We start from the raw sequence: 27,945 nt of genomic DNA, 5'->3' as shown, positions 1-27,945 counted from the left end.
GCACCTTCTAAGCCTGCTAGCCTTGGGAAATGGACTTTGGGTTTAGGCCCATTTCATTTGTACCTTTTTAAACTGTAAGTACAAGGGCTAGATTCCTAGATAAGAGAACTTGAGACATGGGAAACTTGTAGCACAAGATTCTAAACTAGATGTTGCAGCTTATTCAAAGGGAGACCTTGGAGAAGCCAGGGTCATAGTATATAAACCTGAGGGTTAGTGGAAGAGGAGATATGTTGGTTTAAACTCAAATCCTGGTGGGACTAATGGGTTTATGGTACAAGGAGTTAAACTGTGTACCTAAAGTTACTCTCTTCCTAGAGACTGAGCTAGAGAGAATTATATTGGGGAAGTATTGAGAAGGAGGATGAGATATTTTTATGTTACTTTTTGGTATACATTTGAAGTAAAATTTAAATGTGCCTTCATAAAAGCTAATATGACATGTAGTTAAATGAAACTGGGGTGCCAAGGTGTTTAATATCGGGGGAATGAGTCAATGGCAAAGATGAAAGATCCACACCCAGAAACTCCTTATGGATTACTGAGAATCTTGAGGTGCAGGAGTGGTAGATAGAAATGTGACACAAGACCTTTAGACAGTAGGGCACTGACTAATCATTATTATACTTGATGTAGTGAGAGATTTGAGACAGGAATATCTAGATTTAGGCAGGAAATACTATGAAATACCTAGAATTGTTAGTAGATAGGAATCATTCCCTACTTTTTTCATTCTCTATCTCTAACTTTTAGAGACTCTGTCCCACAAATGTAATGGAAGTATCCAGTCTTTCCAAATGGCACCTGACAAACCCGTAGCTATTAAATTCCTCACATGCTTCTATTTGTGAAGACAAGGGTGTTCCCAAACTGAACACTCTACACCTATGTATCCCTGGGTTTGCAGACTTAGGCAACTGGAACTGAATGGTGACTGTCTAGTATTACTGATTTTCTTTCCTCTGTGATAAAGGAAACTCTGAAGTCCAGGGTTCTAATCTACAATGTCTTAAAATATCACTGAGTATCTTTAGGCAGGGGTGAGTTCACAATCAAAACATCTCAATAAATATTTTATTTTAACCTTCATATAGAACAACTGACAAAGCTAAAAATTTCATCAGGTCCTAGGAGCAATGCTAAAGGTACCTGTCTCATCAATGTGAAATGCTCTGTGGAACAAGTAAGAGAGAATGTAATCCTGTGAAGAGAATGCATCCTGTGAAGGAACCATTCTCAGCATCAGTGGGAAACCTGGTGGCCATGACCAGTACACTTGTATTGCCAGAAATCCGGTCACCTGCAGTTAGTTCCCATACTGTTCTTGCCAGTGTGCTCTGTGCAGGTAAATTTCTGTCTTCGCTGAAGTCAGCGATCATAAAGCCCTGTGGGGATTTTAAATGTAGTTATTTTTTACCTTGATAGTAAAGTCCATGTTCAAGCCTCAGTCAAAGCAAATACTCTTGCACTGAAATTATGAGGAGGGTAGTTGTCTCAGTTATCTCAGCTGAACATATCAAGGAATTTTTATCATGCTTGGTTGACCTGCTTCTTTGCATCTTCTTTTTCAAGGCTTTGAACATGGCACAAGTTTCCTGAACCTCATGATGCCCACCATCCTGGTCTTTCTCCTTATGTTAGGTCCATTTAACTTTTCTGGAAGATAAAACATATTTTCTTATCACAGAATCTCAGTTAGAAGAACTCTCAAAAATGACTAACTTCAATTCATACCTAAACAATAATGCTTTCTGGGGCAGCTAGGTGGTGCAGTGGATAGAGAAAGGGCCCTGAAGTCAGGAGTACCTGAGCTCAAATCTGGCCTCAGACACTTAATCATTACCTAGCTGTGTGGCCTTGGGCAAGCCACTTAACCCCATTGCCTTGAAAAAACAAACAAAAAACCCCCCCAATAATGCTTTCTAAACTTTCCTAACACATGATCATCTAGCTAGTACTTGAAGACCTGTAGTGAGAAGGAACTCATTTTTAACTGAAGCAGTCCATTCCACTTTGGGCACTAATTGGTAAGAAGCTTTTTTCTATCAAGCCTAAACTTTTCACTTGATATCCTTCATTCATTTGTTGCTCTTCATTCTATCTTCTAGGATCACACAGAACAAATATAATTCATCTTTCATTTGACAGATCTTCAAATACTTGAAGACAATTGTCATAGACATCTATGCATTTTTCCACTTAGAAGTTTAACTTCCCTAATTCTTTTCACAAATATTCATATATCGTATTCCTAAGGTCCTTCACCATCTAATTACTATCACCAGGACATAACTTATCAAAGTACTTCCTAAAATGTAACAATGAGAACTAAGTGCAATGGGTCCAAACAGGGTAGAATATAATAGGATTATCATTTCTCTAGACCTTGACATCATTCATTCATTCATTAAGTAGTATCTAATCTTAGGAACAATATAGGAGAAAGTAGTATATGACAGTTGGGCTATTAATTAATGTCATTGTAGGAACTATCAAATAACCCCAAAGAACAGCATACCTTTATTTTGTCCTGACCATATAAAGACAAGACTGAAATGATTCTTATCCTCAAGGAGATTATATTCTACTCTGCATATGACATTTAAATAGATAAGTAAACACAAATCATAGACCAAGTAATTACAAATTAATTTGGGGGAGAGAAGGCACAAGTAACTAAGGCAGAAAATGCAGCCTAAGATTCCATTAGCTTTTTATATCACATTCAGTTCATATTTAGCTTTCAATTCAGTAAAATCTACAGATCTTTTTTCAAACAAATGACTGTCTAGCCATAGCTCCTCCATTTAATACCAGGGAAGGTGGTAGTTTTAGAACTGTTTAAAAAGCTTCACATTTATCCCTTTTCAATTTCATCTTATTAGAATCTGACTAATGTTCTATGCTAACAAGACCTTTTTAGATGCCAATTTTTAACAAATATATTAGCTATTCCTGCAATTTTGTCTTGCCTATAAATTGGGTTTCTAGCTGCTGTCTCTGTCTTTATCTAAGATATATCTAGAATAATAATGTTATTAGTCAAGCACTCTGGGGCACTTCATTGGAGCAGCCTTTCAAATTGAAATTAAACCATAAATCACACTTAAGTTTGATAATTCTTTTTTTATTTTGTAAATTTTAAGCTTAAACACAAAATAAGAATAGAAAAAAATGTCATGTATACAGCAAAACATAGGAGCAGATTCAATAAAACAAATTTTTAGTGACTTCCGGCCAAGATAGCAGAGAGAAGACAGGCACTATGTTAAGTGCTCCTGGTTCCCCTCAAAAATAACATGAAAGAAACTTCTTAACAGAAATTCAATCCACAAAACCAAGAGGAGCTAGGAGAAGAACACCAACCAACAAGGTCTGTCTCAGGGGATGGTGGGTGAACCGGGAGTGAAGAGCAGAAGGCCAGCGCAGGGACAGCAGCTGGGAGAAGTCAGAGGATTGACCTCAGATACAGAGGCTTTGGTGAGTGGCAAGTCTGAGGACCAACTTTAGCCGCAGAATCTTTGGTAGGGAGAAAAGGAGGTCTGGTGAACCCCAGTTGACAGAAGGGTGAATTCCAACACAGAGAATCACAAAGCATGCCTAGAAAATGACCAGCTCTGCAAGGAACCTGAGCTCCATACTTTCAGCAGAGGCCTCTTCCCAGAACAAATTGTAACACCCTGCCCACCCCCTCAGGCACAGGTGTGGGCAACAGAGTTCACTCAGCTGAAAGGGAGATTAACTCCCTCCCCCAGGGCCCAGCCCATTGTTCAAGAGAGCCACCCCCTCCAACACAAGATCCTAGGAAGATGAAGAAAGGCCATCAAAAAATAAGCAGTATCTATCTGAAACCATCAACAAACATCATATGCAATGGGGATAGCTAGAGGCATTTCCAACAAGATCAGGGGTGAAACAAGGATGCCCATTATTACCACTACTATTCAATATTATATTAGAAATGTTAGCTTCAGCAATAAGAGCAGAAAAAGAAATTGAAGGAATTAGAATTGGGAAGGAAGAGACAAAACTCTCACTCTTTGCAGATGACATGATGAAATACCTAGAGAACCCCCAAAATTATCTAAAAAACTACTAGAAATAATTAGCAACTTTAGTAAAGTTGTAGGATATAAAATAAACCCTTGTAAATCCTCATTTATCTAGCAAGATACAGCAGAAAGAGCTAGAAAGAGAAATCCCATTCAAAGTAACCTCAGACAATATAAAATATCTGGGAGTCTACCTGCCAAGGCAGACTCAAAGACTTTTTGAAAACAATTACAAAACACTTCTCACACAAATAAAATCCAATTTAAATAACTGGGCAAGCATCAACTGCTCATGGCTAGATCGAGTTAATATAATAAAAATGACAATTCTACCACAACTAAACCACTTGTTTAGTGCCCTACCAATCAAAATTCCAAAAAATTACTTTAATGAGCTAGAATATTGTAATTAAATTCATATGGAGAAAAAAAAAGTCAAGAATCTCCAGGGATTTAATGAAAAATAGTGCAAAAGAAGGAGGTTTAGCCTTACCAAATCTAAGGTAAGGAGCCTAATCAAGCAATAGAACAAGATCTTTTCCCCCCACTAAGGGTAAATGCCCAGAATATATGCAGTGAGAATCATATTTTAAATAACCCTATTAGAACCTAATTACTGACTAAGAGGCAGATAGTTTATTGCAAAGCAACAAAGAAGTTTTGATTGGGAATCAGAGGACCTTAATTTAAATTCAGAATCTGTCACTTTGACAAGATTTTAGGTCAATCTTTTTGTCCCATATCCTCAGTTTTCTTATTTGTGAAACAGAGTTGTTCTACATAGTTGATGTCTATCCCATCCTTGAATTATATATGGTTTTATAGAATATTTGTAGAGCAGGGTTTAATCACCATTAGTCAAAAACTAAAAACAACTGGGATCAAGAAGGGTCTTTACTCAATTGGAATTTCTGAGGTCCAAGATCAGTTTCTCCATACTGGGCCTGGGGAGCAGAGTTGATCCAAAAGTTTTCTTTCTTTTTCCTTAATCTTATTTCCTTATACAGAAAATGGCTAATCTGTAACCACAATTGTGTATATACAATATTCACTTAACTGTTCTCCACTTAAGGGAGGGGTGTGGGAAGGGAGGATGGAAGGAAATTATGTAACTTAAAAATATGCATACGCATGTGGATGAATGTTGAAAAACTTTCACAACATATAATTGGGAAAATAAAATATCAAATTGAAAAATAATAGATATTTTATATTGCTTTTGTTGTCAGATACAGACAATATCCATGTTGGTTGGTTTTGTTGATCTACTTTTTTGCTCCCTATTTTTATTTTTATTTTTTTATTTTTATTTTTTAAATTTTTATTAAAGATATTATTTGAGTTTTACAGTTTTCCCCCAATCTTGCTTCCCTCCCTCCACCCCCACCCCACAGATAGCACTCTGTCAGTCTTTACTTTGTTTCCATGTTGTACCTCGAACCAAATTGGGTGTGATGAGAAAGAAATCATATCCTTAAAGAGAACAGAATTCTCAGAGGTAACCAGATCAAACCATAAGACATCTGGATTTTTTTTTCCAAATTAAAGGGAATAGTTCTTGTACTTTGTTCAAACTCCACAGCTCCTTATCTGGATACAGATGGTACTCTCCTTTGCAGACAGCCAAAAATTGTTCCCAATTGTTGCATTGATGGAATGAGCAAGTCCTTCAAGGTTGAACATCACTCCCATGTTGCTGTTAGGGTGTACAGTGTTTTTCTGGTTCTGCTCATCTCACTCAGCATCAGTTCATGCAAATCCCTCCAGGTTTCCCTGAAATCCCATCCCTCCTGGTTTCTAATAGAACAATAGTGTTCCATGACATAGACATACATATACCACAGTTTGCTAAACCATTCCCCAATTGAAGGACATTTACTGGATTTCCAATTCTTTGCCACCACAAACAGGGCTGCTATAAATATTTTTGTACAAGTAATGTTTTTACCCTTTTTCCTCATCTCTTCAGGGTATAGACCCAGTAGTGGTATTGCTGGATCAAAGGGTATGCACATTTTTGTTGCCCTTTGGGCATAGTTCCAAATAGCTCTCCAGAAGGGTTGGATGAGTTCACAGCTCCACCAACAGTGTAATAGTGTCCCAGATTTCCCACATCCCTTCCAACAATGATCATTATCCTTCCTGGTCATACTGGCCAATCTGAGAGGTGTGAGGTGGTACCTCAGCGAAGCTTTAATTTGCATTTCTCTAATAATTAATGATTTAGAGCATTTTTTCATATGACTATGGATTGCTTTGATCTCCTCATCTGTAAATTGCCTTTGCATATCCTTTGACCATTTGTCAATTGGGGAATGGCTTTTCATTTTAAAAATATGACTCAGTTCTCTGTATATTTTAGAAATGAGTCTTTTGTCACAATCATTAGTTGTAAAGATTGTTTCCCAATGTACTACTTTTCTTTTGATTTTGATTACATTGGTTTTCCCTGTGAAAAACTTTTTAATTTAATGTAATCGAAATCATCTAATTGGTTTTTAGTGATGTTCTCCAACTCTTCCTTAGTCATAAACTGTTCCCCTTTCCATAGATCTGACAGGTAGACTAGTCCTTGATCTTCTAATTTGCTTATAGTATTGTTTTTTATGTCTATGTCCTGTAACCATTTGGATCTTATCTTGGTAAAGGGTGCTCCCTATTTTTAACCTCTGGTGTTAGTTTTTGGGAGGGAAGAGAAGAAAAGTATTTGGAAATTAAAATGATGTGAAACAAAATAAATCTATAAAATAGGATTTTAAATTAAATAGATTCAGATGGAGTTGAATGACCAAAGTTAGATAGTAATCAGTTATTGATTGATGGCAATGGGAAGGACTTCTCCTGTAGACTTGCATCAGTGTTTTGAATAAGGTATAGATGACATAATTATCAGATGTTCAAAAGACTTAAAAATCCGAAAAGATGAATGACAGCTAAGGTTCAAAAAGATTTTGACAAAAAAGAACATTTGTTTAAATTTAATAAGGTAACTTAAGTAGAGGAACAATAAGGATAGGTCCTTTCCTTCTGTGCAAAGGCATATCTACCCTAGGCTCTCAGTATGCTGCAGTATCTCTGTAAGCCAGCAGGTGGCTCCTTATCTTCACTCCCAGGTAAATTGTTCTGCCTTTCCGGATATCTGCACATTTCTAGGAGCTAATCATTAAACCAATCAATCAACAAACTTTTATTAAGCCCTCAGACACTGGCGAAAACACAAAAGACCTAGAATCTGAAGGGAAATAGTGATTAAAAATCGGAATGAAGGGGAAATGGTGCTCCAAATTTCAAATTATGCTATAAACATACTTATCAAAATGATTTTGAACAAGAAATAGACCAGAGTATATACATATATATATGTATAGTATATGTATACATATATAAGATGTAGTCTATATAATATATATTATAGTATATGTATATATAATATATACACATTATATACATATATACATATAATATATATATACACATATGTATATATATATAAATATATACATATATATGTATATATATATGAGCTGGTTGCAGAAAACCTATTTTAGGAAAGTCTCTTCTATTTGACAACTCCAGGGCATCTGAGAATACTCTCTAGTAAATAAGTATCATCCTATGCCTTCCTGGCCTTCCTCTGTCCCTCCCCCAGTGATGATGCTCAACTCCCACGTGGTGATTATTTAAAGAAGTGAATCTCTCTCTAAAGTTGAGGTGGCAGCAAGATTTTCTTATATTTGACTTCAATAAAGTCAGATGGCCTCTCCCCTCCAAAGGTGGCTCCTGTTTTTCCTCTTCCACCAACTTACAGGTAAGTTCAAATGACTAACAGCTGTGCACCCCATCTCAAAAAAAATCCAATAAGGACTAATTGGTTTTCAATTCAATGAAATTTAACAAATTTTTATAAAGTGCCTACTAAATGCAGGAATACCATTAAGAATAAAAACTCAAAAACGAAACAATTTCTGCCTTCTAGGCTCTCACAATTTATGGGGATCCTTTGATTTCCATATTTTTTTATTTTGTATTTTTCTCCACACTGTTGTGTGGTCAATAGAATAATTATAGACTTCAACTATTCCTGAGGAGGTAATTTAGAAGAAATCCTTCATGGATGGAGAACGTGTCTTTTTATTAAGGCATCTGAACTAGGCTCTAATTCTATCATAGGAAAATTCCACTGATTTCATGTCCAGAGGATGCAAAGGCTGCTTTCTGTCCAGAGTTTGTCTTTAGAGGATGTCTGGAAGAATAGCATTATGGCTGGCTTAGAATGGATGCAGTGATGACCTCTTATCTTCTACTTATCTTCTTAATGTTCCTCTGGTCTTATGTTCATGGGGCTAAGTGTGTGAAGTGAATCTCTACTCTGCCTTTGGGTCTTCTCTGTCATCTGAGCCACATGGGAAAGATGGGGATTAGGTGGAAATGGACTTAGGAGGATGAATTCTCTATGGTATAAAATTTGTTGTGATATTCTCAATCTTGTATTGCCTACGTGTTGAAAGTTTATAGTAAGAATTTGTTCATAACTTTAACTATATCTTATTTGTTGTTTTTGTTGTTTTCTTTGCAAGTACTGTCTTATTTATGTAAGAGAAAAGAACAACCTAATATTACTTGGAGTTCTTTATCTCTGAGATCTCTGAAGTGTGTGATGGATTGACTTAAGCTAAGTACAAGGAAAGACAAATGAAATATATATATATATATACATATATATATGTGTGTGTGTATATATACATATATATATATGAAATGTATGTATGTATATTTTTTATGTTGGAAGGAATAGTTAGATTATCTGGTTAGACCATTAGATCTCAGAGTGTAGTTCTGGAGGTCCACTAGAAACGAAACCCAATTTTCTTATACAATCTGACACTGCCTGGACTCAGTACAGTGAAAATAGTAGTAGCATAATAGTCAAGAAAATACTATCTGGGGTGGCTAGGTGGATAGAGCACTGGCCCTGGAGTCAGGAGTACCTGAGTTCAAATCTGCCCTCACACACTTAATAATTACCTAGCTGAGTGGCCTTGGGCAAGCCACTTAACCTCATTTGCCTTGCAAAAAAACCCCTAAAAAAAACCCCAGAAAATAATATCCAAATCTTCTTTCTGCTATTCTAAACTATATAACCTTAGCTACCTTTGTTTTGAAGATCAAGTTAGATCATAGATATTGAATATCTTATAAATGTAAAAGTGCTATAAAATGTCAAGCTAAAATTTGCTAGAGAAGAATGGGAAAGGACATTGGACTTGTAATTCAAATACTGGCTCTACTTGTTATTAGCTGTGTGACTCTGAGCAAGCCATTTCATCAGGTAAAGATGTTTTCATTGCTTAAATCCTTGAGTTGACTGAAGGAAAGCACCTTGACAACAATAAATTGGAAAAATATGAAAGAAGACTGCTGCATGGGGTGGATGGGACCATGGTAATAGTTAAGTTAATCATTAATATATTAATTTATTATATATATATAATATTAGTATATATTTATATACACATATATAAATTAATATAATTAACAGTGTTCTATTATTTTATTTTTATATATTTATTTATTTAAATTATTTATTCACATATATATATGTCTTCAGTTTATAGATGAAGAAACAAACTCTGAGAGATTAGTGGCTATAGGATCTCATAAGTAATAAGCATTTGAAGTTGTATTTGAACCCACTCCAAGTCTAATATTCTATCAACTAAACAACAATGATGATGATAGCTAACAAGACAGAGAAAGCATAGCTATTCAATTTTAATTTTTTTTTTACTGTTGTCCTTATAAGGAGAAGGATTTTAGACCAGACATTTAAAATGGCTGAGAGGTATCCAATTTGATAATGTAAGGAGGAAATTAGAGAATGTTTAGTTGCCCTTAATATATTCAAGTCACCTGGTCAAAATGAACTATATTCTCAGGTACTGAATGGTTGAAGCTGTGAATGTCATTGTGAGAAAATTGTGAGTGTGATTCTGAGGGACCAGGCGAAAGGACACTGAACATAGATATAAAGGTAGAAATTAGTATGTTGTGTGCAAGTGTTGGAAGAGCTGTCATGGAAAATGAATGAATGAATGAGTGAGTGAGTGAGTGAGTGAATGAATGAATTAGAAAGTGAGTAAGACTTGTTCTGTATGGTAAAAGGGAGCCAATACAGGAGAACAGAATGGAAATTGCGAAGAAATAAATGAAGGCTTGTTGATAAGAAAAACTTTCTAAGAATTAGAACTTAACCAAAAATAGAATGGGTTACCTCTGGAAGTGATAGAGTCTTTTTTCATTGATAATCTTCATATTTAGTGTCTTTGTTGTCCTTTGGTAATTTTCAGTTGTATCTGACTTTTCATGACCCCATTTGAAGTTTTCTTGGCAGAGATATTGGAGTAGTTTTCCATTTCCTTCTCCAGGTCTTTTTACAGATGGATAAATTGAGGCAAACGTGGTTTAGTGACCTGCTAAGGATCACACAACTATAAGTGTCCAGGATGGATTTGAACTCATATCTTTCTGTCTCCAGCTCTCTAGTCGCTGAGCCATCTAGCTGCCCCAAATAAGATTATAAACAGGTATAAATGGTAAATTAACATCAAGAGCAGTCAGGGTCAAAATGCATTCCATCTACTAGATTTATGAAGTGAGGATATCTAAGCAGAATGCAATAGATCCTTTTCCTTATGCTCAAACTCTGGAGGAGTAAATGATTTTTTAATTCCATACTAATGAACATTCTATATTTCTGATTTCCTAGTCCTAACCATAACTATATATGCTCATTTTGTCATCCTGGCTTTGCTACGTATGTTCACAAAACATTTTTATGGTCTTAGCAGGAACCTAGGGATAAACTCCTCAAGTGAGAAGTTAAGGAAATATATAGGGGAAGATTCCCACCTACTAATAGAATTAGACATTTCATAGAATTTCCTTCTAGATCTAGATTTTCCTATTTCAATATAATAGTACTTAGGTCCCTACTGCCTGAAGGCCATGCATCACATTTCCATTCTTCCCAAATCTCAGGCTTCTTAATAACCCAAAAGGGATGGGGGGGGGGTCTTTCATCTTCTCCATTGACTTAAGTTCTCTGTTAATGGTCCAAACATCCCAGTTATATTTAACTATATGTCATGTTTACTTTCACAACAGCATATTTAATATTTATTTCGAAGGAATAGCAAGAAGGACCATAAAACATCTCACCCTCCTTCCCAACAACTGGAGATATAATCCTCCCTACAGTCTCTAGGAAGAGAGGAAATTAAGGTTCACAATTTAGCTCAATTCCTTTTGCCATGAGCCTATTAATCCCACCAGAATCCAATTCCAAAGCACAATATCTCCACTCCCACTCACCCTCAGGCTTGTATCCTAGGACTCTGACTTCTGCAGGGCCTCCCTTTGGGATTAGTTGAAATATCTAACCTAAAATCTCACGTTTCAAGTTTCCCATGACTCAAGCTCTCAGGTCTGGGACTCTGGGCCCTGTACTTAAAGCTGAAAAAGGACAAAGGAAACAGGTCTAAATCCAAAGCCCATTTCCCAGGGCCAGTAGTCTTAGAAGGTGCTCACTAAATCTTCCTTAGCTTAACAGCCTTGCTGGGAGTGAATGAATGAAACCTTCAATTTCCACACAAAGAGAGAGTTATTATGTCTCTAGCAGGTACATTTAAAGACATAGACAGTTCTGACTACACAATCAATGGAAAGAGGATGTTTCCACTCACAAGTAAGACCAACATTTTCAAGAAGTCAATACTTTAGCATTTCCTATGTGTCTCCATCATTTATCATCTGACTATGCACCAATGTTTCTACATATTATTCACAGTTACATATTCTTTCATAGCATACAATTAATCAAGTGTTCCATGTAATGTTTGAAATCTAGTGCCCTTTATACAAAAATATGTTCAAAGGGAAGGGAGGAGAATAGTCTCTGTGGTCTCTCAGGATGAGGGGAGTAGAACTGTTAACCACAATTGCTCAGTAGGGGTGCACATATGTGTAAGGGGTTAGGGAGCAAGACCTTTACCATAAAGTAACTGTACAAGACACTTTCTCTCTCAGCTCTGGGCATTTTCTCTGACTATATTCCATTTATGTAATTCCCTCCCTTCTCATCTCCACCTACCAGCTGCCCTGGATTCCTTCAAGTCTCAACTAAAATCTCATCTTCTATAAGAAATGTTTCTCAATCCCTCTTAATTCTAGTGTCTTCCTTCCCCTAATTGTGTCCTGTTTATCCTATATTAGTTGGTTTATTTGCTCCACATAGCAAACATATTTATTGGTTAATCTTCTCCCCCATTAGATTGTGAATTCCTTGAAGCTAGATTGTCTTTTGACTCTTTTTAAATCCTCAGTTTTTAGCACAGTGCCTATCACATAGTAGAACTATGGTGAGTGAATTTATTGAAATGACTAAGGAAACAAAGGTCCAAGTCTTGTTTGATAATGAATAGCAAATATGTTTGTAAATAAATATCGATTTATTAAGCAATGCATACTAATTATATAACAAATCAATATCAGGCCCCTTCAGCTTTGGCATTAGATCCCAGATCAAAGGCCAAACAGATTTTTACAAATTCAAAAGAAACAATTAACAGACTATAAACCAGTATGCAAAATTAAGTGATCCAATTTCTAATTAGAGGAGAGAATAGAGACTTTTCAAATTGGGAGGGGGAGAGCAAACAGATACAATTGGCTAAAATCAGAAAAATAGAGATGTCCCCCATCCAAGTGTTTCTTATTCAACCAAAGGAACTTAGAAACAACTTATTAACAATTAGTTTTCAGATAAGACCAATGGATTGTTTCAGATGTATAATTGTGAGAAACTCTGCATCTACCATATTTGATTGGGTTTCTCATCAGCACAATCTAGATCTTTAATTAAGGGTCTAATAAGGAGAGGTGTTCCAGCTTCCCAGCTATGCAGGCATAAGTTCAAACAATGCTACAAAAGCTTTTTCAGAATTTCCATAAATGAACAAATTTTTTTCACAAGACAATGATAGAACTACACCCATAATTGAACAGAAAGGGATGCTGACCTTGCTCCAGAATTGAATCAAAAGATGAATTCAGTGTAGTTCATTCAATTCTCAGAATTTCTTCAATTCCTAAGGACCAGCTACAAGTCAAAATTTATGAAATTTTTCATATATTTTAATAAGTATTATTTGGTCAAGCTACAGATCAAACTATTTAGAGGGTCCACAATAGACTAGTTTTGAGAAGGTAGATTTATATGCTGCCAAAGTAATCAAGAAAACCCAATATAAACACTATAAACAACAGACCAAAGCAATGATGATCATTGACATTAAATAACATAGTCTCCTTGTATCCTTGTAACCCATTCCCAAAGTCCATTAAACACATCTTGAATCATACATGTCTCATGTAGTCATCTGGTCCTTGGAAATATCTTCTCTTGAAAATTCTGGCATAGCCCTTATTCTCAGGACAGCTAGGCTGTTTCTCTGGTTCTGAACCACCTGTACAAATTCCTAGACAATTCTGCTAAAATCTACCAGTAATGAGACTTAATACAATTTAGTACAATATCTTAAATTTGGTTTTCCAAATACTAGTTCATATGATAAAAAACAGTTCAAACCTTGTGGAGCAAATCCTATTTATTAATAAAAGAAGAACATCAAATAATTCTCTTGAGATTTAACTTTTACTTCTCACTTGCTGTTTCTATTTTTACCTAAATTCTGTACCCAATTTAAGAATCTTTTAAAAATTTGTGTAGACCTAACTCATAAAATGAATCCTATCTTTTAAAATGGGAAAATAATTTCATTTCCTTTACAATTATGAGTGAAATTTTATATGTAAAATTCTTAAATCCAACTCTGGGAATAATTCAAAAGTATATTCAAGGGGTGGCTAGGTGGTGCAGTGGATAAAGCACCGGCCCTGGAGTCAGGAGTACCTGAGTTCAAGTCCAGCCTCAGACACTTAATAATTACCTAGCTGTGTGACCTGGAGCAAGCTACTTTACCCCATTTGCCTTGCAAAAACCTAAAAAAAAAATACACACACACACACACACACACACACACACACACACACACACACACACACACAGCAGGAATTTCCATGCTAGGTACATCTGGAATTCAATATATGTGTATTGTTCTTAAAGAAATAGTCTAATCCTGTTGCTTTTCCAGAATTGAGTCACAAGATGGAATCAGTATGATTCACCCAGTTGCCATAATTCTCTCAGCTTTTAATGGTTATTGGCTGATGTATTGACTGAAATGGATAAAGATATGTGACAGGATGAAAAACTCCAGGTCTTCTTATTATTTTAACTTACCCAACACAAGTGTCCCACATATCAAGAATCCTTTATTGTATTTTAGAGAAGTCCCAGCTTCCTGTGACATTGGTGAGATTACATAACATATATACAAATTCAGCATCTGAAAAACCCAAGGTTTTGTAATGATTAACAAAATGGAACTGAAAAGAAGCAGGGAACCTGACTCCTGCTCCCCTTCCCAAATTCTATTATGATTTGACTGCTTCCATTCAGTTCCCTTTAACATGGAGAACTAAAGAACTACCCAAAAGTTCCTACATTTTCAGGTGTGGGGGAAATGGTGAGTAAATGCATAAATAAGAAAGCAGAGAGAGGAGGGCCTTGCAAGTCAGGTTTCCCTAAACTGTTGGAAATTTACCCTGATACTATATGAATCCTTTCTTATTGTTTCCCACTAAGTATGGTATGGTAGAAGAGATTATTAGGCAAACATATTTGTTTGCTTGTTCTCTACCCTATTAGATTGTGAGTTCTTCAAGGACAAGGACAATCTTTCACCCCATATGTATCCCCAACATTTAGCATAATACCTAGCACATTGTTGGTGCCTAATAAATGTTTATTCATTTAGAGACTGATTAAGGGCACAGGTCAGGGACAGAGGTTTAAGATTTTTGTCCATTGTCATCTCTCACAAAATTTATCTGTACAGGGCAATTTTTTTCTCCTTCTTATCTCCAACCCCACCCCAATCCTTTCTACCCATCTGATGGAAGAGTTTTTTTCAAATTTTATTTAAGGCAATGGGGTTAAGTGACTTGCCCAAGGTCACACAGGACCTTGTGTCTGAGGACAGCTTTGTATTCAGATCCTCCTGACTCCAGGACTGTTGCTCTATCCACTTTTTAGTGTTTGTGTGTGTGTGTGTGTGTGTGTGTATGAAGCTACACAATATACAGTTGGATATATCAGTTCTTCTTTGGAAGTGGATGACATCTTTCTTCCTAGGTTCTTTGTTGTTGATTTGAATATTTGTATAACTGAGAATAGTTTAAGTCATGCATGTTTATTCTTTAAACAATATTGCTGTTACTGTATACAATGTTCTCTTGATTTCGTTCATTTTATTCTTCATTACTTTATTAAGCCTTTTCATGTTTTCCTAAAAATCAATCTGCTCATCATTTCTTATAGCACAGTAGTATTCCATCATAATCATATACCACAATTCATTCAGTCATTCCTCATCTGATAGGCATCCCCTCAATTTCCAGTTCTTTGCCACCACAAAGAGAGCTGCTATAAATAGTTTAGAACATACAGGTTCTTTTCTTTCTTCCCTAATCACCTTGGGAAACAGACCTAACAATAGTATTGCTGGGTCAAAGGATAAGCAGAGTTTTGTAATTTTGCCATAATCCCATATTCTTATAAATTTAACAAAGTACTCTATATATATATCTTAGATATGAGACTTTTATCTGAGAAACTGTCTGCAAAATCCCCTTCCCTGATTTTCTACTTTCCTTCTAATCTTGACTACATTTTTAAAATTTAATGTAATCTTAATTATCCATTTTTTATCTTTTTAAATTTGATTTTAATTAAATGTAATTTAATTTTTAATTTAATGTAATCAATTTTTATTTGGAAAAAATCTTCTTTTTAATTTAATGTAATCACAATTATCCATTTTGTATCTGACCATGCTCTCTATTTCTTGTTTGTTCATAAAATTCTTCTCCTATTCATAAATCTTATAGTTATTTTATTCCATGTTCTTCTAATTTGCTTACAACTTTTATAGCTGGGTCATATATGCATTTTCACCTTATCTTGATAAATGGTGTTAAGACATTGGTCTATATTAAGTTTCTGTTACAGTGATTTCCAGTTTTCCCAATAATTTTTACCAAATAACAAATTCTTATCCTGAAAACTTTAATGTTTATATTCATCACACACAAGGTTACTCTAATCATTGACTATGGTGCATTGTATTTCTACTTATTCCACTGATTCACAATTCTATTTTTAGTCAGTACCAAATAGTTTTGATAACTGCCATCTTTTCAGTTTAAGATCTTTACATTTTTCTCATTAATCCTTTGATAGTTTTTTCCAAATGAACTTCCTTATTATTTTTTCCTCTCAATAATATAATTTTTGGTAATTAATTGGGATGGCACACTGAAAAAGTGGATTAATTTAAGTAAGATCACTTTTTTATATTGGCTCAGTCCACTCTTTTTTTTCATTTTTCCATTAAAGATTTTATTTATTTTGAGTTTTACAATATTTCCCTAATCTTACTTCCCTCCCTCCACCCCCCACAGAAGGTAATTTGTCAGTCTTTACATTGTTTCCATGTTATACATTGATCCAAATTGAGTGTGATGAGAGAGAAATCATATCCTTAAGGAAGAAACATAAAGTATAAGAGATAACAAGATCAGACAATAAGATATCAGGTTTTTTCCTAAATTAAAGGAAATAGTCCTTGAACTTTGTTCGAATTCCACGACTCTTTATCTGGATATAGATGGTATTCTCCATTGCAGACAGCCCAAAATTGTCCCTGATTGTTGTACTGATGAAATGAGTGAGTACTTCAAGGTTGATCATCACCCCCATGTTGCTGTTAGGGTATACAGTGTTTTTCTGGTTCTGCTCATCTCACTCAGCATCAGTTCATACAAATCCCTCCAGGCTTCCCTGAATTCCCATCCCTCCTGGTTTTTAATAGAGCAATAGTTTGCTAAGCCATTCCCCAATTGAAGGACATTTACTTGATTTCCAATTCTTTGCCACCACAAACAGGGCTGCTAGTAATATTTTTATACAAATGATGTTTTTACCCTTTTTCATCATCTCTTCAGGGTATAGACCCAGTAGTGGTATTGCTGGATCAAAGGGTATGCACATTTTTATTACCCTTTGGGTGTAGTTCCAAATTTCTCTCCAGAAAGGTTGGATGAGTTCACAGCTCCACCAACAATGTAATAGTGTCCCAGATTTTCCACAACCCTTCCAACAATGATCATTATCGTTTCTGGTCATATTGGCCAATCTGAGAGGTGTGAGGTGGTACCTCAGAGAAGCTTTAATTTTCATTTCTCTAATAGGTAATGATTTAGAGCAACTTTTCGTATGACTATGAATTGCTTTGATCTCATCTGTAAATTGCCTTTGCATATCTTTTGACCATTTGTCAATTAGGGAATGGCTTTTTTTTAAAAAGATGACTCAGTTCTCTGTATATTTTAGAAATGCGTCCTTTGTCAGAAACATTAGTTGTGAAGATTGTTTCCCAGTTTACTACATTTCTTTTGATCTTGGTTACAGTGGTTTTTGTGCAAAAGCTTTTTAATTTAATGTAATTGAAATCATCTAGTTTGTTTTTAGTAATGTTCTCCATCTCTTCCTTAGTCATAACTGCTTCCCTTTCCATAGATTTGACAGGTAAACTAGTCCTTGATCTTCTAATTTGCTTATAGTATTGTTTTTTATGTCTAAATCCTGTATCCATTTGGCTCTTATTTTGGTATAGGGTGTGAGGTGTTGGTCTAATCTAAGTTTCTTCCATACTAACTTCCAATTTTCCCAGAGAGAGTTTTTATCCCAATAGTTGGACTCTTTGGGTTTATCAAATAGCAGATTACTATAATCATTTCCTGCTATTGAATTTAGTCTATTCCCCCTGATCCACCACTCTATTCTTAGCCAATACCAGACAGTTTTGATGACTGATGTTTTATAATACAATTTTAGATAAGATAGGACTAAGCCCCCTTCTTTTGCACTTTTTTTCATTGAATCCCTGGAAATTCTTGACTTTTTATTTCTCCATATGAATTTACTTACAACTTTTTCTAACTCATTAAAGTAATTTTTTGGAATTTTGATTGGTAGGGCACTAAACAGGTAGTTTAATTTTGATAGAATTGTCATTTTTATTATATTAGCTCTACCTATCTATGAGCAGTTGATGTTTACCCAGTTATTTAAATCTGATTTTATTTGTGTGAGAAGTGTTTTATAATTGTTTTCAAAAAGTTTCTGAGTCTGCCTTGGCAAAAAGATTCCCAGGCATTTTATATTTTCCAAGGTTACTTTGAGTGGGATTTCTCTTTCTAGCTCTTCCTGCTGTGTCTTGCAAGTCATATATAGAAAACTTGAGGATTTATGAGGGTTTATTTTATATCCTGCAACTTTGCTTAAATTGCTAATTGTTTCCAGTAGTTTTTTGGATGATTTCTTGGGATTCTCTAGGCATACCATCATGTCATCTGCGAAGAGTGAGAGTTTTGCCTCTTCCTTCCCAATTCTAATTCCTTCAAGTTCTTTTTTTCTCTAATTGCTGAAGCTAACATTTCTAATACAATATTGAATAGTAGTGGTGCTAATTGGCATCCTTGTTTCACCCCTGATCTTATTGGGAATGCCTCTAGCCTCTCCCCATTGAATATAATGCTTGTTGATGGTTTCAGATAGATACTGCTAATTACTCTAAGAAACAGTCCATTTATTCCTACACTCTAGTGTTTTTAGAAAGAATGGGTGCTGTATTTTGTCAAAAGCTTTTTCAGCATCTATTGTTATGATCATATAATTTCTGATAGCTTTGTTGTTGATGTAATTAATTATACTAACAGTTTTCCTAATATTGAACCAACCCTGCATTCCTGGCATGAATCCTACTTGGTCAAAATGTATTATCCTAATGATAACTTGTTGTAATCATTTTGCTAAGATTTTATTTAAGATTTTTGCATCTATATTCATCAGGGAGATAGGTGTATAATTTTCATTCTCTGTTTTAACTCTTCCTGGTTTAGGTATCAGCACCATATTGGTGTCATAGAAAGAGTTAAGCAGAGTTCCATCTTCCCCTATTTTTCCAAAGAGTTTATATAGAATTGGAACCAATTGTTTCTTAAATGTTTGATAGAATTCACTTGTGAATCCATCTGCACTGAAGATTTTTTCTTAGGGAGTTCAATGATGGCTTGATGAATTTCTTTTCCTAAGATAGGTTTGTTTAGGTATTTAATCTCCTCTTCATTTAACCAGGGCAACTTGTAAATATTCATCCATTTCACTTAGATGGTCAAATTTATTGGCATAGAGTTGGTCAGCCCACTCTTAAATAATTAATATTCCCCCTTATCTTTTTAAATTCACAATAGATAGATGCTACATGTACTAGGAATTTACCAGGACTGGATTGGGGAAGATACACCAGCCTTTCTGAGATTATTAAGGGAAAATTTTTTCTTTTATATTTACCTTTAAAATTTGTAATAATGGAGAATAAAAGGATCTCAGATTTCTGGGAATTTCAGATCACAAGAATCAGAGGATAAGACTGGGTTAACCCACTTTTTCAACTAGGTCCCAAACAATATTAGGCTGATATTATACTGTAATCAACCTATTAGAAGTCTTGAATTCTATTACCAATCCTATCATTTAATAAGTATGATCATTTTTCTTTTCATTATAATGAAGGCAATACTATCCTGATAATGTGGGTTTGCTATTGGAGTTCAAATGAGATGCCAGGTGAAAGTGTTTTGGAAACTATAAGGTACTTTGAAAATATAGAGATCAATAAAACCTAACTCAAATGCCATCTCCTCCAAGAAGTCTTTTTTGATAACAAATATTTCATTAAATTATATACAAATTTGCTTTTCTGCAACATCTATTCACTGCACCTAATTTTATCCTCTGGTCTCAGAGTAAACAAATCTCTTTCCAGTTCCTGACATTCCCTTTAAATAATTAAAGATTGCTTTATTTCTCTCCTGTTTTCTCTTCTACAATTCTTAACTCTTTCAACCAGTCCTCACATGTCATGATCTCTGGTCTCCTAGACATTTTTGTTTATTCTCTCCTGTACCTTCTCCAATTTGCCAATGTCATTTCTTTTTAAAATCTTGGCTTTATTGCAGACTTTCATCTTTAAAATATAGCCATTTTTCAAACAACTTCTCCCTACTTAACCCTCCCTTGTAACAGATAAAATAATTAAACAAACAAATATCTGACAACATATGCAGTATTCCATTCCAGGAGTCTTCCATTTCTCTACTAAGATGGAAGAGTATTAAAAGAACACCTCTTGTCTATGTAGCCTGTTCATAGTACATTAGCAAGACAATTATCAATGATTTTATTTCATGAATTCTTCACCCAAGTCACAACCTAATCCAAGCCAGGCTTCACAAAGTTTCCATGCTGATTTCTCTTCATTCTATTTTCAATGTAGTCATTGATTTCTATGCACATATGACCCTTTAATGGCTTGTTTATTGAAATGTCTATAGTTGAGAGTTAATCAGTCATTCCTGTGGGAATGGGAATCATTTGATTTATTCTCTCTGTTAGAAAGTTCTTCATGTCTTTAGTGTGATGAATACTGGTTGAATCCCAAATTAGTAGACCTCTTTGGCCATCTTGCAAAACAAGTGGCAACATGACATTGATTTCCTTATAATTGTTTGAGAGCACAAGGCTTTTTCACTTTCAATAATAAATGCCTGAAACACATTCAATCTTATCTTTCTTAACCTTAGTGATGATTAGAGGTGGGGCTTTATTTCTATCCCAATGTTATCAAGAGCACACATTATTCACATTTGTGTCTGTACTCCAATTGATCATTCAGCAATAAGTTGTTTTGTTTTTGCAAGGCAATGGGGTTAAGTGGCTTTCCCAAGGCCACACAGCTAGGTAATTATTAAGTGTCTGGGGCCATATTTGAACTCAGGTACTCCTGACTCCCAGGCTGTACTGTGCCACCTAGCTGCCCCACCAAAAAGTTTTCAGTTCATCTGTTAATAAAGATTTACCTCTTGTTTGAAGGTACCCACTTGGATATGTACAAATTCCCAATTATAATTAAAATTATTTATTTTAAATATTAATGTCAATAATATTTATTCATTGAATTATATATTATTATTATTATTTTATAATTCAACACATCCATTGTGAGTTGCAATAGATCTACTAAATAAGTCTGGTTGACCGACAATCTTAACTGGAGTTTATTTTGAGTATAGTGTTTATATTATGAATATCCTGAAAAATCATGCTAGGGCTTATTTTCTGGGGGAATATGATAGAAAATTTTAGTCTTGGAGTAACCCTACATGGTGACAGGGAGAGCTAACCCTTAGTTTCTCCCCTCTCCACCTACAATACCTGTCTGTGACCAAAAATAGGAGCCAAACTTTTTTTGAGTGTTGAGTTCTTTAACTAGACATGGGGTAAGACCAGAAAATGGAAGCCTGAAATTATCTGGCTACAATGACTGTATCTCATGTGAAAAACCAAGAAATGAAAGGTCTTTAGAAGTGACTGCTTTCAAAAAGTGTTTAGAAGAGGGCACTTCTAAGGGAATGTCACTAGGGCTCTTCTAGACTCTAAACTGATTTAGGAGTGGGAAGAGTGAAGGGAAAGTTATTAACTGTAGTCTTTTTTTATATATTTGCAGAGTCAAGTGCTTCTGGAGAAGACTCAGTCCCTAAAATGGAGACTGGAATCCTAGGGGAGTCTGTTATTCTCTCACTGGAAATCCCAAAAGAAAAGCAGATTTCATTTATTCTCTGGAGTTCCCAAAGGTCTATTGCAACCATACAGATAGGAAAAGAAGGAGAATCATCCAATGTAATGATAACAAATCCTCAGTACATGGGGCGAATGAACTTTCTCAGCCAAAACCATTACTCTCTGAAGATCAATCAGCTGAAGATGGAGGATGCTGGCTCCTATATGGCAGAAATAACTATAGCAAATATCTCTGAACCCATTAGAAAGTTGTTCACCCTCCTCATCCATGGTCAGCATTAAATTCTATCTCAGTCTCTTTTCATACACCACTACACTGGAGACATAGGGTACTTATGTGGCTTCCTGTCTGACTTGGAAAAACTGATTTCTTCCTTCACTCCAGAGTACAGGTTAAATTTAAAGACTAATTTAAAGGCTATTCTGCCTGAGTGTAAGTTATGCCTAGGAGTAATATAGTCAAATCTTATCATAAAGGTCCATGCTATATACTGACTCTAAGTATAATAAATGTTAAATGAAAGCAGAACTTGGTCTCAGCATGTGGCACAATAAAAAGAATCCGGGGTTTGCAATCAGACAACCCCAGTTTAAATCTTGACAATGTCCCTTAACATTTATGAAATTATAGACAAGTCACTTCACCTTTTGTGACCCCAGTTTCCAATATGTCGAATGAGGGAATGGATTTAAATACCCTCTAAGATCTCTTCCCTAACTCTGCTATTTTATGAGTTATAATGATATAATGTATTTATAACAATTCTAACAATTAAAACTGTTCCAAATTGTAATGGACTGCTTTGTGAGGTTCTGGGCCTTCTTGTGTTTTGATGTGTTCCAACAGAGGTCAGATGAATAATTACCAGAAATGATGTAGAGCAAGTCTTTGAATTGGATGAGATGTTGGACTAGGAATTCTTCAGATTTATCTCTAAAATACTAGAATTCCATGTGTATATAAGGAAAATGATTTCTCTTATGATGGGACATCTTAAACTTTAAAGTAGTAGTATTCTTTTATTTGCCCCTAGAGCAGGGTGCCACTATGAATAACTGTCCTTCTTCCATACTTTTCTGATCAACAGATACCTACAACAGATAGTTTCCTAGAATGGTTGGAGGAAAATATGACTCCTTTGGCACTATCACTTTCTGTTCCACATATGTAATGCCAATCCCTAGCCTCTCACAAATGGAACCTGAGAAACCAGTACCTGTCACACTCCTCGCACATTTTTTGTTTGTGTCAAAGGAAGTCCTTCTTTTTTGAAGAAGATCATGACATCTTGGAGGTGATGTTATGATGAGCACATGAATTGGATTTGAGTGAGAATTTGTGTCAAGTCATCAGCCTCACTTTCTCCTCCAGTCATTTGAGTCCAATGGCCAATTATGAATCAGGAAGCCTGGAGATGACCCTAGAAGTGAGGCAATCAGGGTTATGTGACTTGCCCAAGGTAATACAGCTAGTAAGAGTCTGAGAACAGATTTGAACTTAGGGCTTCCTGACTCCAGGACTGGTGCTCTACCCATTGTGCCACCTAGCTGCCCTGTAGAAGGAGGTGTTCCCTCCCTGACCACTCTATGCCTTTGTAGCTTTGGATGTGCAGACTCAGGTAATGTTAGCAACTGGAACTGGATGGTAACTTTCGAAAGTCACTGGATTCCTTTCCTCTGTGATACTCCAAGGTAGAACTCTGAAATCCAGGGTTCTGTTCTATTTCACCTAAGCAAATCATTGATCATCTTTATAGGGGGAGGAGCTAAATCAAAATATCTCATTGAATTTTATATTTTACCCTTCATGCAGAGAGATTGACAGAGCCAAAAATTACACCAGGTCCTAGGACTAATGCTAATGGTACTTGTCTCATCAATGTGACATGTTCTGTGGAACAAGCAAGAGAGAATGTAACGTACAGCTGGACGCTTGTGGAACAAGGGGCTAATATTTCCAGTAAAGGATCCATCCTCAGCATCAGATGGAGACCTGGTGATCATGACCAGTACACCTGTACAGTAAGGAATCCTGTCAGCAACAACTCCCATACTGTTCTTGCCAGAGACCTCTGTGCAGGTAAATTTCTGACTGTCCTCCCAGGAACTTGAGATCATTGAGACCTGCAGGAATTTGTATTTTAGTTATTCTTTATCTTGGCCTAGTAGCTACAGGAGAAGAACCCCTGAGTTCAGTCACTGGTTAAGCCTCAGTCAAAGGAAACACTTGTTTTGAGATTGTGAAGAGGGTTGTTGCTCAGTAGTCAGTTCCCCCTAGCAGAATTTATCAAGATTTTTATTTTACTTGTGCATGGTTCAGATTACTCTCAGTGACCTTGCTTTTTTTATTTCCTCTTTAAAGGCTTTGAACATGACAGAAGTTACATCAATATTCTCCTGGGTTTCATGATGCCCACCATCCTGGTTATTATAGGGCTGATATTCTGGTACATTCAGAGAAAGAAAAAAAAAGGTTTGAGTTTTTCTGAAATATGAAGCACATTTTCTTATCACATAATCTTGGTTAAAAGGACTCTCAGAGATTACCAATTTCAACTCAAAGCTATACAACAATATCCTCTATAACTTTCCTAACACATGGCCATTGATGACCTCTAGTGAAAAGGAACTCGCTACTACCTGAAGCAGTCCACTCCACTTTGGGCTCTAACTGGTAGAAAGCATTTTCTTATATCAAACCAAACTTTTCCACCTTGTAACTTTCATCCATTCATTGCTCTTCATTCTACCTTTTGGGATCATACAGAACATGCATAATTCCACTTTTATGTGACAGACCTTTAAATGCTTGAAGATAATTGTCATAGAAACTAATATATTTTCTTCTTAGAAACTTACCTTCCCTAATTTTTTCCACAAATATACCTGATGCTGTCATTAGGACATTGCTTATCAAGGTCCTTCCTAAAATATAGCAATGAGAATTGAATATAATATGTACTTCAGCTATGGGTCTAATAAGGGTAAAGTACAACAGGATTATTATCTCTCTCTGGAATGTGACATGATTCATTTATTCATTCATCAAGCAATTATCAAACAGTATCTTATGCCAGGAACTGTATAGGAGAAGGTAGACATTTTGGGGCCATTGATTGATGTAATTATAGGAATTATTCAAATCACTGCAATGTCCAGAGTATAAAAAGAAAAGACCGAAATAATTCTTACCCTCAGGAAGTTTGTATTCAATTCTGGATATGACAGCATTTAAGCAGATTAGTAAATACCATAGACCAGGTAAATACAAATTAATTAGGGAAGAGAGGGCACAAGTAACAGAAGGAGAAGGGATTGGACAAGGAAGGCTATATGTTCCAATACAGTCTAAGAGTTCATTGACTTTTTAGAGCTGCCATATCACATTCAATTCATATTTAGCTTTCAGTTCAGTAAAATCCACAGATCTTTTTTAGACATATGACTGTATAGACATTGTTCCTCCATTCTATACCTATACAGTTTGGTATTTTGTAGTTGTGAGAAAAACTTTACATTTTATCCCTTTTCAATTTCATCTTATTAGAAACTAATGTGGTCTTTTTTAGGTTTCAATTGTTATCCATTTTTAGGTCTCAATTATTATCCATTATTCCTCCCCTTTTAAGTCTCAATTATAATCCATTATTTTAGCTATTCCTCCCAACTTTGTCTTGCCTATAAATTGGATATATTGTTACTGTCTCTGCCTTTATCGAAGCTTATATCTAGGATACTACTGCTAAACAGCTCAAAGTCAAGTGCCCTGAGTCACTTTAATGGAGTTGCCTTCAAGTTGAAATTGAGCCATAAATAACATAAAGTTAAGTGATTCTACATGAGTTTTTTACTTCCTTGGAACCAGGGAGATTAAGACTCAGATGCCTCTCAAACTTAGTCTCTTAATTCTGTGGTCCCTATTTACCCCACACCTATCTGGAAGCTCTCCTCATAACCAATCCCTTACCACCTACCAGAAAATGCTTTTAGTGTGATTATATTGATTTTTTTTGCCTTGTTGGAATAGTCCCTATACATATATATATATATATATATATATATATGTATATGTGTGTATATATATGTGTGTGTCTGTATATATATACATATATATATATATATATGTAGAGAGAGAGAGAGAGAGAGAGAGAGAGAGAGAGAGAGAGAGAGAGTTCCTTACATTGGGAAATAATGAAGGCCTCCTGCTCTTATATCCCATGAAGAAAACTGGATAGTGACCCCACAGCTCATTTTCCTTTCAGGATCTCTACATTTCTTAATTTCCTTTTTCTGTCAGCATCCAACACCTTTTGATATTCTGGTAAATGTTAAATAAGTTCCCAAAAATCAAGACCTGGTTTGTAATTTTTGCTGATTACCAAAGTTTAAATGTTCTCACTGAAAATTTAACAAGTGATTTTCCAGAAAGCAAACTGGGTCTAGTACATGCTTACTTATACTCATTTTCTTCCTCTTCAGAGGACTTCTGCTTATGATAGCAGTAGTAAATACTCTCTGTGTGTGTGTGTGTCTGTCTGTGTCTTTCTCTGTCTCTCTCTGTTTCTTTCTCTGTGTCTCTCATTGTCTCTCTGTGTTTCTTTCTGTGGCTTTTTCTGTCTGTCTCTGTGTCTGTCTCTCTGTCTTTTTCTGGCTCTCTCTGTCTTTGTCTCTCTGTCTCTCTGTCTCTTTCTGTCTCTGACTCTCTATGTGTCTCTGTTTCTCTCTGTCTCTGTCTCTGTCTTTGTTACTCTCTGTCTCTCTCACTGTCTCTCTGTGTCTCTGCCTCTCTCAGTCTCTGACTCTCAGTCTCTTTTTGTCTCTCTCTGTCCTTCTCACTGTCTGTCTCTATCTCTGTCTCTCTCACTGTCTCTGTCTCTGTTTCTCTGTCTCTCTCGCTGTATCTCTGGGTTTCTCTGTGTGTGTGTGTGTGTGTGTGTGTGTGTGTGTGTCTATCTGTCTGTCTGTCTCTCTGCTTCTTTCTCTCTCTGTCTCTAAGTCTCTTTCTGACTCTTTTTCTCTTTCTCTTTGTCTCTCTCTGTTTCTCTGTCTCTGTGTGTGTCTCTGTCTGTGTCTATTTGTCTCTGTCTCTGTCTCTGTCTTTGTTTCTCTCTCTGTCTTTTTCTGTCTCTGTCTCTGTCTGTCTGTCTCTCTCTCTGTCTCTCTTTGTCTCTGTTTCTCTCTCCCCCTCCTCTCTCTCCATCTGTACTCTTTCCCCTTCCTTCTCTTCCTTTCCCCTTTATTATTTTGCCTCCTAAGACATTCCTTGGTCTTATACAGGAACATCTTCCAGAAAATATTCTGGTGAATGTGTAGCTTCTGCATCTCTAAAGTGGTCACAAATGATCAAAGGGCTTACCAAGGGGATAACTCTATGGGGCTGACCAGTGATGTGGCATTTTCAATTAATTAATATATCTTTAATAAACATTAATTATTAATTAATTATTAATTAATTAATATATTAATTCATTATATATTAATAACTAAAATCATATCCTTGCCTACAAAGTAATAGATTGTGGAAAAGAGGTGACAAATGGATTGGTATCATAAATTCTAAACTTGTCTTTCCTCACTGGGTTACAGAGGCTAATGCAGAAGACCAGAAGCATATAGCTTATGACTCAAATCCTAATCTAAGGCCTAGTGCTACAGAAATTACAGAGTATGCCACAGTTTCATACCCTAAAGTAAGTTCTTTCTCATTCCTCCCCAGAACCTGGGCTTACCCCATGTGAAATCTTTGTTTATGTGAGGTTGAAGCTTAACAAGTATTAAACCATTTACAAGGTGGTTAGGGTGGGCCAAGTAGCATGTACATTGTCTACTGATGTGTCTCATGTTATTCCATTCCCAAGCAATAGTCCCCCTCTCCATCCCATTCCTACTTAAGAAAATGATATAATCTTTATTACCCGTATGTTTTTAACCTATCATGATACATAATACAACTCTGAAATATCACCTCCAATATCAGATGACATGCAAGAAAAGAAAAATGACAAAATG

The 27,945-nt window shown here is 35.6% G+C and overlaps 1 protein-coding gene and 1 pseudogene across 7 annotated transcripts in view; one reads left to right on the top strand and one right to left on the bottom strand.

The window, feature by feature from the left end:
• LOC141511987 (receptor expression-enhancing protein 6 pseudogene) overlaps positions 1-1,379 on the bottom strand; it is a 29,625-nt pseudogene extending 28,246 nt beyond the window's left edge.
• Positions 1,380-7,769: 6,390 nt separating this feature from the next.
• LOC141513340 (SLAM family member 9-like) overlaps positions 7,770-27,945 on the top strand; it is a 34,131-nt gene continuing 13,955 nt past the window's right edge. For 6 of the 7 annotated variants that reach the window (XM_074223058.1, XM_074223059.1, XM_074223057.1 and 3 more), the window contains exons 1-5: positions 7,770-7,860; positions 21,863-22,207; positions 23,750-24,016; positions 24,299-24,409; positions 27,523-27,626. In XM_074223058.1, coding sequence (XP_074079159.1) covers positions 7,806-7,860; positions 21,863-22,207; positions 23,750-24,016; positions 24,299-24,409; positions 27,523-27,626 — 882 coding nt within the window. In that variant the 5' untranslated portion in view covers positions 7,770-7,805. The remainder of the gene's footprint in view (positions 7,861-21,862; positions 22,208-23,749; positions 24,017-24,298; positions 24,410-27,522; positions 27,627-27,945) is intronic. The other variant, XM_074223062.1, reaches the window with a different exon arrangement.

The sequence above is a fragment of the Macrotis lagotis genome, chromosome 2, assembly GCF_037893015.1.
Source record: "Macrotis lagotis isolate mMagLag1 chromosome 2, bilby.v1.9.chrom.fasta, whole genome shotgun sequence".
NCBI classification, from domain to species: domain Eukaryota; kingdom Metazoa; phylum Chordata; class Mammalia; order Peramelemorphia; family Peramelidae; genus Macrotis; species Macrotis lagotis.
The sequence above is the reverse complement of the archived record's forward strand: the minus strand, read 5'-3'. Positions and strand labels throughout refer to the sequence as shown.